Below are 12,974 nucleotides of genomic sequence, written 5' to 3'. Positions count from 1 at the left end.
GTTTTGACAAATCTCAACCTGCTGAAGACGACACAAAACAACTATAACTTTCCTTCTTTCTCCAGGAGGACTACCACTCAGTGTTTTGACAAATCTCAACCTGCTGAAGACAACACAAAACAACTATAACTTTCCTTCTTTCTCCAGGAGGACTACCACTCTCAGTGTTTTGACAAATCTCAACCTGCTGAAGACAACACAAAACAACTATAACTTTCCTTCTTTCTCCAGGAGGACTACCACTCCCAGTGTTTTGACAAATCTCAACCTGCTGAAGACAACACAAAACAACTATAACTTTCCTTCTTTCTCCAGGAGGACTACCACTCCCAGTGTTTTGACAAATCTCAACCTGCTGAAGACAACACAAAACAACTATAACTTTCCTTCTTTCTCCAGGAGGACTACCACTCCCAGTGTTTTGACAAATCTCAACCTGCTGAAGACAACACAAAACAACTATAACTTTCCTTCTTTCTCCAGGAGGACTACCACTCCAGTGTTTTGACAAATCTCAACCTGCTGAAGACAACACAAAACAACTATAACTTTCCTTCTTTCTCCAGGAGGACTACCACTCTCAGTGTTTTGACAAATCTCAACCTGCTGAAGACAACACAAAACAACTATAACTTTCCTTCTTTCTCCAGGAGGACTACCACTCTCAGTGTTTTGACAAATCTCAACCTGCTGAAGACAACACAAAACAACTATAACTTTCCTTCTTTCTCCAGGAGGACTACCACTCTCAGTGTTTTGACAAATCTCAACCTGCTGAAGACAACACAAAACAACTATAACTTTCCTTCTTTCTCCAGGAGGACTACCACTCCCAGTGTTTTGACAAATCTCAACCTGCTGAAGACAACACAAAACAACTATAACTTTCCTTCTTTCTCCAGGAGGACTACCACTCCCAGTGTTTTGACAAATCTCAACCTGCTGAAGACAACACAAAACAACTATAACTTTCCTTCTTTCTCCAGGAGGACTACCACTCCCAGTGTTTTGACAAATCTCAACCTGCTGAAGACAACACAAAACAACTATAACTTTCCTTCTTTCTCCAGGAGGACTACCACTCTCAGTGTTTTGACAAATCTCAACCTGCTGAAGACAACACAAAACAACTATAACTTTCCTTCTTTCTCCAGGAGGACTACCACTCTCAGTGTTTTGACAAATCTCAACCTGCTGAAGACAACACAAAACAACTATAACTTTCCTTCTTTCTCCAGGAGGACTACCACTCTCAGTGTTTTGACAAATCTCAACCTGCTGAAGACAACACAAAACAACTATAACTTTCCTTCTTTCTCCAGGAGGACTACCACTCCTCAGTGTTTTGACAAATCTCAACCTGCTGAAGACAACACAAAACAACTATAACTTTCCTTCTTTCTCCAGGAGGACTACCACTCCCAGTGTTTTGACAAATCTCAACCTGCTGAAGACAACACAAAACAACTATAACTTTCCTTCTTTCTCCAGGAGGACTACCACTCCCAGTGTTTTGACAAATCTCAACCTGCTGAAGACAACACAAAACAACTATAACTTTCCTTCTTTCTCCAGGAGGACTACCACTCCCAGTGTTTTGACAAATCTCAACCTGCTGAAGACAACACAAAACAACTATAACTTTCCTTCTTTCTCCAGGAGGACTACCACTCTCAGTGTTTTGACAAATCTCAACCTGCTGAAGACAACACAAAACAACTATAACTTTCCTTCTTTCTCCAGGAGGACTACCACTCTCAGTGTTTTGACAAATCTCAACCTGCTGAAGACAACACAAAACAACTATAACTTTCCTTCTTTCTCCAGGAGGACTACCACTCCCAGTGTTTTGACAAATCTCAACCTGCTGAAGACAACACAAAACAACTATAACTTTCCTTCTTTCTCCAGGAGGACTACCACTCTCAGTGTTTTGACAAATCTCAACCTGCTGAAGACAACACAAAACAACTATAACTTTCCTTCTTTCTCCAGGAGGACTACCACTCTCAGTGTTTTGACAAATCTCAACCTGCTGAAGACAACACAAAACAACTATAACTTTCCTTCTTTCTCCAGGAGGACTACCACTCTCAGTGTTTTGACAAATCTCAACCTGCTGAAGACAACACAAAACAACTATAACTTTCCTTCTTTCTCCAGGAGGACTACCACTCTCAGTGTTTTGACAAATCTCAACCTGCTGAAGACAACACAAAACAACTATAACTTTCCTTCTTTCTCCAGGAGGACTACCACTCCCAGTGTTTTGACAAATCTCAACCTGCTGAAGACAACACAAAACAACTATAACTTTCCTTCTTTCTCCAGGAGGACTACCACTCCCAGTGTTTTGACAAATCTCAACCTGCTGAAGACAACACAAAACAACTATAACTTTCCTTCTTTCTCCAGGAGGACTACCACTCCCAGTGTTTTGACAAATCTCAACCTGCTGAAGACAACACAAAACAACTATAACTTTCCTTCTTTCTCCAGGAGGACTACCACTCCCAGTGTTTTGACAAATCTCAACCTGCTGAAGACAACACAAAACAACTATAACTTTCCTTCTTTCTCCAGGAGGACTACCACTCCCAGTGTTTTGACAAATCTCAACCTGCTGAAGACAACACAAAACAACTATAACTTTCCTTCTTTCTCCAGGAGGACTACCACTCCCAGTGTTTTGACAAATCTCAACCTGCTGAAGACAACACAAAACAACTATAACTTTCCTTCTTTCTCCAGGAGGACTACCACTCTCAGTGTTTTGACAAATCTCAACCTGCTGAAGACAACACAAAACAACTATAACTTTCCTTCTTTCTCCAGGAGGACTACCACTCCCAGTGTTTTGACAAATCTCAACCTGCTGAAGACAACACAAAACAACTATAACTTTCCTTCTTTCTCCAGGAGGACTACCACTCTCAGTGTTTTGACAAATCTCAACCTGCTGAAGACAACACAAAACAACTATAACTTTCCTTCTTTCTCCAGGAGGACTACCACTCCCAGTGTTTTGACAAATCTCAACCTGCTGAAGACAACACAAAACAACTATAACTTTCCTTCTTTCTCCAGGAGGACTACCACTCTCAGTGTTTTGACAAATCTCAACCTGCTGAAGACAACACAAAACAACTATAACTTTCCTTCTTTCTCCAGGAGGACTACCACTCCCAGTGTTTTGACAAATCTCAACCTGCTGAAGACAACACAAAACAACTATAACTTTCCTTCTTTCTCCAGGAGGACTACCACTCCCAGTGTTTTGACAAATCTCAACCTGCTGAAGACAACACAAAACAACTATAACTTTCCTTCTTTCTCCAGGAGGACTACCACTCTCAGTGTTTTGACAAATCTCAACCTGCTGAAGACAACACAAAACAACTATAACTTTCCTTCTTTCTCCAGGAGGACTACCACTCCCAGTGTTTTGACAAATCTCAACCTGCTGAAGACAACACAAAACAACTATAACTTTCCTTCTTTCTCCAGGAGGACTACCACTCTCAGTGTTTTGACAAATCTCAACCTGCTGAAGACAACACAAAACAACTATAACTTTCCTTCTTTCTCCAGGAGGACTACCACTCCCAGTGTTTTGACAAATCTCAACCTGCTGAAGACAACACAAAACAACTATAACTTTCCTTCTTTCTCCAGGAGGACTACCACTCCCAGTGTTTTGACAAATCTCAACCTGCTGAAGACAACACAAAACAACTATAACTTTCCTTCTTTCTCCAGGAGGACTACCACTCCCAGTGTTTTGACAAATCTCAACCTGCTGAAGACAACACAAAACAACTATAACTTTCCTTCTTTCTCCAGGAGGACTACCACTCCCAGTGTTTTGACAAATCTCAACCTGCTGAAGACAACACAAAACAACTATAACTTTCCTTCTTTCTCCAGGAGGACTACCACTCTCAGTGTTTTGACAAATCTCAACCTGCTGAAGACAACACAAAACAACTATAACTTTCCTTCTTTCTCCAGGAGGACTACCACTCTCAGTGTTTTGACAAATCTCAACCTGCTGAAGACAACACAAAACAACTATAACTTTCCTTCTTTCTCCAGGAGGACTACCACTCCCAGTGTTTTGACAAATCTCAACCTGCTGAAGACAACACAAAACAACTATAACTTTCCTTCTTTCTCCAGGAGGACTACCACTCCCAGTGTTTTGACAAATCTCAACCTGCTGAAGACAACACAAAACAACTATAACTTTCCTTCTTTCTCCAGGAGGACTACCACTCTCAGTGTTTTGACAAATCTCAACCTGCTGAAGACAACACAAAACAACTATAACTTTCCTTCTTTCTCCAGGAGGACTACCACTCTCAGTGTTTTGACAAATCTCAACCTGCTGAAGACAACACAAAACAACTATAACTTTCCTTCTTTCTCCAGGAGGACTACCACTCTCAGTGTTTTGACAAATCTCAACCTGCTGAAGACAACACAAAACAACTATAACTTTCCTTCTTTCTCCAGGAGGACTACCACTCCCAGTGTTTTGACAAATCTCAACCTGCTGAAGACAACACAAAACAACTATAACTTTCCTTCTTTCTCCAGGAGGACTACCACTCTCAGTGTTTTGACAAATCTCAACCTGCTGAAGACAACACAAAACAACTATAACTTTCCTTCTTTCTCCAGGAGGACTACCACTCCCAGTGTTTTGACAAATCTCAACCTGCTGAAGACAACACAAAACAACTATAACTTTCCTTCTTTCTCCAGGAGGACTACCACTCCCAGTGTTTTGACAAATCTCAACCTGCTGAAGACAACACAAAACAACTATAACTTTCCTTCTTTCTCCAGGAGGACTACCACTCCCAGTGTTTTGACAAATCTCAACCTGCTGAAGACAACACAAAACAACTATAACTTTCCTTCTTTCTCCAGGAGGACTACCACTCTCAGTGTTTTGACAAATCTCAACCTGCTGAAGACAACACAAAACAACTATAACTTTCCTTCTTTCTCCAGGAGGACTACCACTCCCAGTGTTTTGACAAATCTCAACCTGCTGAAGACAACACAAAACAACTATAACTTTCCTTCTTTCTCCAGGAGGACTACCACTCCCAGTGTTTTGACAAATCTCAACCTGCTGAAGACAACACAAAACAACTATAACTTTCCTTCTTTCTCCAGGAGGACTACCACTCCCAGTGTTTTGACAAATCTCAACCTGCTGAAGACAACACAAAACAACTATAACTTTCCTTCTTTCTCCAGGAGGACTACCACTCTCAGTGTTTTGACAAATCTCAACCTGCTGAAGACAACACAAAACAACTATAACTTTCCTTCTTTCTCCAGGAGGACTACCACTCTCAGTGTTTTGACAAATCTCAACCTGCTGAAGACAACACAAAACAACTATAACTTTCCTTCTTTCTCCAGGAGGACTACCACTCTCAGTGTTTTGACAAATCTCAACCTGCTGAAGACAACACAAAACAACTATAACTTTCCTTCTTTCTCCAGGAGGACTACCACTCCCAGTGTTTTGACAAATCTCAACCTGCTGAAGACAACACAAAACAACTATAACTTTCCTTCTTTCTCCAGGAGGACTACCACTCCCAGTGTTTTGACAAATCTCAACCTGCTGAAGACAACACAAAACAACTATAACTTTCCTTCTTTCTCCAGGAGGACTACCACTCCCAGTGTTTTGACAAATCTCAACCTGCTGAAGACAACACAAAACAACTATAACTTTCCTTCTTTCTCCAGGAGGACTACCACTCCCAGTGTTTTGACAAATCTCAACCTGCTGAAGACAACACAAAACAACTATAACTTTCCTTCTTTCTCCAGGAGGACTACCACTCTCAGTGTTTTGACAAATCTCAACCTGCTGAAGACAACACAAAACAACTATAACTTTCCTTCTTTCTCCAGGAGGACTACCACTCCCAGTGTTTTGACAAATCTCAACCTGCTGAAGACAACACAAAACAACTATAACTTTCCATCTTTCTCCAGGAGGACTTTCTCCAGGAGGACTACCACTCCCAGTGTTTTGACAAATCTCAACCTGCTGAAGACAACACAAAACAACTATAACTTTCCTTCTTTCTCCAGGAGGACTACCACTCTCAGTGTTTTGACAAATCTCAACCTGCTGAAGACAACACAACACAAAAGGACTAAAACTTTCCTTCTTTCTCCAGGAGGACTACCACACAAAACAAAAAACGTCTCAGGACAGGAGAATGGAATCTGGGCATAGTAATAGTTACAGAGAGTATTTCTGAGCAAGACAAAGAACGCCTGTTAACTGTACAAAATTTATTACATACCGGTTGATAACAAACTGTAGTATATCACAGATACGTATTAATACATTTGTCTTTTGGCACAATTCATTCTGTTAAGCCAAACACCTCCGAGTGTTATGATCATTGGGCCAATTCAGTGGCGAGTTTCTTGTACGTTTCACTCAACAACAATGAGGTAGGATATGTTCATCTTTCGTTAACACCTGGTTTGATATTGATTGTGAGAGAAGCACTATAACCGTTTTGTCTATGTCCCCTTGTTCATTGATTTTGTATAGATAGGTGCTGAACTATAATGGATTCATGTTTTTACCCTGTCCCGTTTTACCATTTAAAATATCCAAGACTTACCTTTTTTTATTGTACAATGCAATAGCTTGTAAGCATAAAATATATTACAAATGTCTTTAAAACTATCTTTAAATACAAACGTTTCATTTAAAAACTTTAAACGTCCTCATTTGAATAAAATAAACTGCAATGAGACTAAAAAAAATATAGATGGACACATTTAAAACACCAAGAGCTAAGGAAATTAATGAAATCAATAAAATCAATAAAATAACAAAGAACAAATGAAATAGGTAAAAGATGTACGCTGTACTTCAGTAATTGACCTGTTATATTAAAGATGATGATGAATAAATTTACAAAATCACACATGATTTTGATCCCTTGGGGCGCATTTGTTGAATTTGTACACTTGCATGTGTATCATAGGCATCTTTACCTTCTGTATTTTCCGACTCTTTCTCCAGTGACATCATGGTTTTGTTACCCTTAGTTTGTTCATAATTTTTCTCCTGAACTGTTTGAATTGTTTTCGTAAATGGCTTCTCTTTGTCCTTTTCCATTCTTCTAGAAGATTGTGAATTAGCAGGACTGTTTATATTTTCTTCACTTGATTTGTCAGACGGTTTTCTGTCTATAGCACGACCAGCATTGAGTGGTTCAGTCTGATCTTGATCCAGACATTCAGCATTAGACTGATCCAGCAATTTGGTCTTGGGCTGCGTTGGTGGTATAGTCTTAGCTTTCTCTTTAAGCTCATCCTTGGATTCTTTTATCAATTCAGTCTTAACATGTTTCGACTGATTTCCCGTTTTCTCTGTATCTGACAAACCAGACATTTTCTTGGCATCCGAAGACTGACCTTGCTTGCTGTTCTGCATCTGGTCACCAGACGACAGCAGCGGCAGAGTGTCACTGATTTTCACCAACAACTCATCAAACTGAGGACCGTCCCACCTGTCTTGAACACCGACATCTTGACTGAAATTGATATACAGCAGTTGCGTAAACACCATGCTCATCGGACCTAATGGCGGCCATGTCATCTCCTCCAGCAGCAGTGGAATGATGGGTTTCTTCAGAGCATCAGCAAGACTGACCTCTCGCCTGCAGTTGGCTGACAAGGTGTACTTGGTGGTGATGCAGGACAGCACGATGCTGCTGCCACGGACACCCTTATCGATCTTGTCGTAGAGGGAGTCGCCGCCTCCCATCTGGTAGATGTCCATCCAGCAGGGGAATCCCAGCTCCATCAGACGTTTGTACAGCTTCAGAACCTGTTTCTGTTTTCCCCACTGGTAGGATATAAACACTTCTGGGGACGCTGGTTCTTCCTGGAGAAATATACAACAGGATAGATGCAATGGCAAAGAAAATCAAATATTGAAATTGGTTGAATAACTTGTGCAGCACCTAACACTACATATACCCAGCCATTTCAATAATTATTTTATCAGTGATTGTAATCACTGTTTATTTACCTTCACAAAAATACAAACAAATGTTGAGTAGGCCTACTTTTCACTGAACCACAAACAATCCACATTTAAATCTCTGTACATCCAAATAGATCTTGTAGTTTGCATATTGACTTGATATGGTGTTCCATATTGCTATTTTTTTAAAAACCAAAACCATCAAAAAACGTATAAAACAATAAAGTGGAGCAAAATTCTAAGATTCAGATTCTTTGAGTACTTAAACATAACTTTTAGCTTTAGAACATGTTAAGAAATATCTACAATTGCTGATGGTAAAAAAATGTGAACAAAGTGCATAACAGTATTTGCCTGATTACTAATTACTGTATAACATTTGTTTCTATCTGTCATTTAATGCAGGTTAACACACAAACCTCTGAGTTGTCTTTTTGAGCTTTAGAACTTGGTTGCACAGAGTGGTCTCTTTTCTTGATTTTCACTTCTTCCACAACAGGCAGCCACCAATCTTTGTATTCTAAATTTAAAGTATCACAGTATTAAAGTATTGTAGCACAAAGTGACAATAATAATACACAAACTACATAGTTTTAAAATTATGTTATGAGAAATCGAATTCAAAATATAATCTGCAAAATGTGTTACCAAGATGATCTTCAATCAGAATTATTTGGAATTAAACCTATAGATACTACATTAGGAATCATTTAAAGGTAAAATAAGTATACTGTGAACATTTTAGATGAAGAACCATATATGAAATAGGTTTTGTTTTCTTCCATGTGTATGTATACAGGCGAATAAGAGGAGTGGGTAATTGTTTCCCTAACTTAGATTATGTCGAGCCATTTAAGATATTACCATATTGATACCATATAAATTCACACATACTATGGGGACCTAAAAAGTACTCTCTATGAACTAGTTTCATGGGAGTGATGGGGACCGACAGCGATAACTCCTCTTAAATGACTAGCGCTCCGTTTTACGAAACATCGCCTAAGTACATAAAGTAGTTATGCACTTAAGGTGGTCTTAGCGCTAAGATTGCTACGTAAAACGAGGCCTTAGTCTGCGTATGTAACGGTTATGAATGAGTATTAAGGGTATTAGCTAGATTATCCTCGAGAACATGACTCTAAACGTGTAGTAAATACCTGGTTCTACTTTGTTCTCGTCTGGTACAACGTTGTTATAATTGAGCTGCATCAGAAGCTCCTGGAACTTGGGTTTCGTCCAGTATGTGTCGTCGTTGGTCACCTCGCTGGGTCGCGTGAAGAAGCGGATGAAGAGATATTCACTGAATATCGGCCCCATGGAGCCCGAAGGAGGCCAGGTGCAGTTCTCCATCAAGAGAGGAATCAAACATTTGCCCAGATTCACTGCCAGATTTACCTGGGAAGATACGAATTAAAGAATATTGTTATTCTACATGTAAGAAAGACCTACCTGCTCCTGCTACTGCTGCTGCTGCTGCTACTGCTACTCCTCCTCCTCCTCCTACTACTACTACTACTACTACTACTACTACTACTACTACTACTACTACTACTACTACTACTACTACTACTACGACTACTACTGCTACTGCTACTACTACTGATACTGCTACTACTATTACTATTACTATTACTGCTACTACTACTGCTACTACTACTACTACTACTACTACTACTACTACTGCTACTACTGCTGCTACTACTGCTGCTACTACCGCTACTACTGCTCCTACTACTGCCGCTACTACTACTACTACTGCTACAGCTACTACTGCTGCTGCTACTTCTGCTACTACTGCTAATACTACTACTGCTGCTGCTGCTACTACTGGTACTACTGCTGCTACTACTGCTGCTACTATTGTACTACTACTACTACTACTACTACTACTACTACTACTACTACTACTACTACTACTACTACTACTACTGGTCTTGCTGTACCTACCTCACGTTTACAGTTTGGCGACTTGGCATACTTGTCCGTAACGCAGCTGATAACAACTTTGGCTGCACGGATTCCTTGGTCAATTTTCTCAAACAGTTTGTCTCCCCCTCCCATCTGGCCCACATCCAGCCAGCAGTGGTAGCCGGCCATCTCCAGGTGGCGTGCCAGTAGCTTCACCTCGTTCTGGTATGCCCACTGGTAGCTGATAAAGATGGCCGGAGGGTCAGCATACACAAATGGTTCATCTTCCACAACAGTTTCTGGAGAGAATGTCAAAACAAACAAGAACTACAGCTCGGTAAAAGTGTAGTTTCCAGCAGATACAACCAGGAATTAACATGTGGAGGAGGAATAACATACCAAATGCCAGTTGGGTTTTTAGAAATCAGGAATTGGAAGGTGGAGGCAAGACGCTGAGTTGCCCTAAACTGTGATGATTACGCATTCCCCCAAAGTGATGGTCGAATTCATATTTAACTACCCCTCCTGCATCCAAGCTGCTGGAATCGTATGACGCCTATGCATTTAAATAAAAGAAAATTGTGTCTGGTCGAACAATTCACAGCATTGAAAGTGTTAAGGATACTGATATCAGAAAATAACAGAATTATTCTAGCGTCTATTTTCACAAGAATGAGCTAAGTAAACTGGATGTTGTCAGTTAATCAATTGTTCTTTGATTTGACAGTTGTTAGACACTTCCATCACCTGTTCAACACTGCTTCAGTTGCATTTCAGAAAAAAAGTTTTGACGATGCTGTACTTTCATATTTTGCTTCACCTTTTTGATCACTGGTGTCCTTTTTGTTTGTTTCTTAAACATTTCAAAAATTAGGTTGAGACTTTTACATTGTGCCAGTCAGCAATGCTAAACAAGTTATTTTACATTACATTCAGGTTACACAAATAAATACATTTTATTTCTAATAACGCAAACAGGTATGGCACATCACAAAATAGTACACCAAGCATATGTTTTATTTAAATGCTCAGACTGTGTGACAGTTTTCTCTTTAAGCAACTCAACGAGTTGTTTTTGAATTTTCAACAGTTCCATCTTTGCACCGTGCTCCCGTTGAGCCGCTGCCAATTTAAACTTTAACAATTCCAGTTTAGCCACATGCTCGACTTTTTGCATCTGTGCCAGGTTAACTGGCTCGTGTTCGTGAATACTGATATCAGTGAGATGATTCAGGTTGTCTGATGAGGCTGTCTGTTGTCGGCTTCCATTAACAAATACTGAAATACAACATTGGTGCTTCCCTAAAATCATATCTTCTGATTAATTAAGAATACTAGAAACTTAAAAATATCTACACTCAATGTTTTAGTAAAACGTACTTAAAATCTCAAACATTCTTCCTCAAAATAATGTTTTTAATATATCAAATATCTTTAATATATATTTTAGATTTGGGAAATGATCATTTCTTTCATACATAAAATCTGGCCCAATGCCTATAAAACTTAATAGTCTACACAAAAGCTTTAGTAGGTTTAGCCCATGCAAAGAAACGTAATTACTCATAAGAAAATGTACTATAATCTGTGTTGGTCTATTCACAAGTAATACACACAATAAAAAAAAAAATTTTTAGGTGCGTAATAGGACACGTAACACGAGGTATTATCATAGTCAATACTGTATCTCTGTACAACATTGATTCCAAAAGAAGTTATGGTAATCGTGAAGGTACATGTTTCAGTCATGCCTCACTGACAAAATATTTTGTCTATTGAGGAGAAGTGATCTCGACTACAATTATATGGTTCCAAATCCGTCTGTCAGAGGACTACCACTATATAGCACACAGCAAACAGATTCCATAAACATATTTAGTTTCCGAAAACACAAGCATGTCCGAAAATGCACATGGAATCATATTTCATGCAATGAATTTAAGTATTTTCGTATAATGCTTAAATTATTTTGAGGACAAAATACCTTTACATTTTTAAATAGGAGCCTAAGTATGAGGTCCTGTCTTACCTGACATCTTCATTGCGTTTTCCACTATGACAGCTGCGTCCATCCTGTTCATCTCCTGCAGGTTGGTGAGGACGGCGAACGTGGCATCCCTCGTCTTGTGGGTGGAGTACCACTCGTTCAACATCGCCATGCACGGGTCCGCCTGCTGGGACCACGCCCTGATGTCGTCGTTGCTGTAGCCGAGGCGACTGCTCAACAACCGCCAGTCGTGTTCGCCAGGAGGGTTCAGCAGCCTCGAAACATCTCGAGACCAGAATGGTGCATGACTCAGTGTCTGAAATACAAATGTATGGATTGCCAGCTCAATGATGGTTTAGGGTGTTTACCACCAAATCAGAGCACATAGATGACAGTAGTAGCATATGTGGCTAAAACTGCTATATGCAGCATTTCAGTCAACAAATACGTCATGGATTGGCTATTAAATACTTCCACATCTCATCCTTAAAGTAAACCAGAAAACAAGTGAAAGTTAAGCTGCTCGTTTCAGACATAATGTGAAGTGTCTTTGACCCTAGTTCTGCAAGAAACAAATTGTCATCCTAATTTAGCAATACCCTGCACATATTTCATGTAGTATAGTAGTTGGTATATTGATTGAACATATATTCCATTGCATGCAATGTATATACACAAAAGGACTGGGCACAAGGTATCCACTTACGAGGTCCTCTCCTAATAGTTTGTACGTTGTCACTAGTTCAAGTTAAATTACATAAATGTACTGGCCAGATGACAACAAACTTTGTCACATGTATCACCAATGGCAGGGAAAGTAGCATTAACTGTGTGATGAACAGTTGGGTGCACTTCGATCTTCAACCTGCTGAGATACTATTTGGTGTACTGCTACATTAAACAATCTAGGCTGGTAGTAGCTGGTTACATGTAACAGTTGAAGACTCACCTTACTGTCTACCTCATCCTGTTAACTTTGTCCCTCATACATCCTTTTCTGGTTGAAGACTTACTCTATTGTCTATC

The 12,974-nt window shown here is 39.8% G+C and overlaps 1 protein-coding gene across 1 annotated transcript in view; it reads right to left on the bottom strand.

Annotated features, from left to right (window-relative positions):
* Positions 1 to 6,318: 6,318 nt before the first annotated feature.
* Positions 6,319 to 12,974, bottom strand: part of LOC121388355 — a 34,762-nt gene continuing 28,106 nt past the window's right edge. Inside the window, exons 17-21 of the mRNA XM_041519656.1 lie at positions 11,991 to 12,264; positions 10,001 to 10,260; positions 9,211 to 9,448; positions 8,470 to 8,570; positions 6,319 to 7,948 (exon numbers count right to left, since the gene is read on the bottom strand). Coding sequence (XP_041375590.1) covers positions 6,971 to 7,948; positions 8,470 to 8,570; positions 9,211 to 9,448; positions 10,001 to 10,260; positions 11,991 to 12,264 — 1,851 coding nt within the window. The 3' untranslated portion in view covers positions 6,319 to 6,970. The remainder of the gene's footprint in view (positions 7,949 to 8,469; positions 8,571 to 9,210; positions 9,449 to 10,000; positions 10,261 to 11,990; positions 12,265 to 12,974) is intronic.

This window comes from Gigantopelta aegis, chromosome 2 (assembly GCF_016097555.1).
Source record: "Gigantopelta aegis isolate Gae_Host chromosome 2, Gae_host_genome, whole genome shotgun sequence".
Taxonomy (NCBI): domain Eukaryota; kingdom Metazoa; phylum Mollusca; class Gastropoda; order Neomphalida; family Peltospiridae; genus Gigantopelta; species Gigantopelta aegis.
This window is presented reverse-complemented; position numbering and strand designations above follow the sequence as displayed.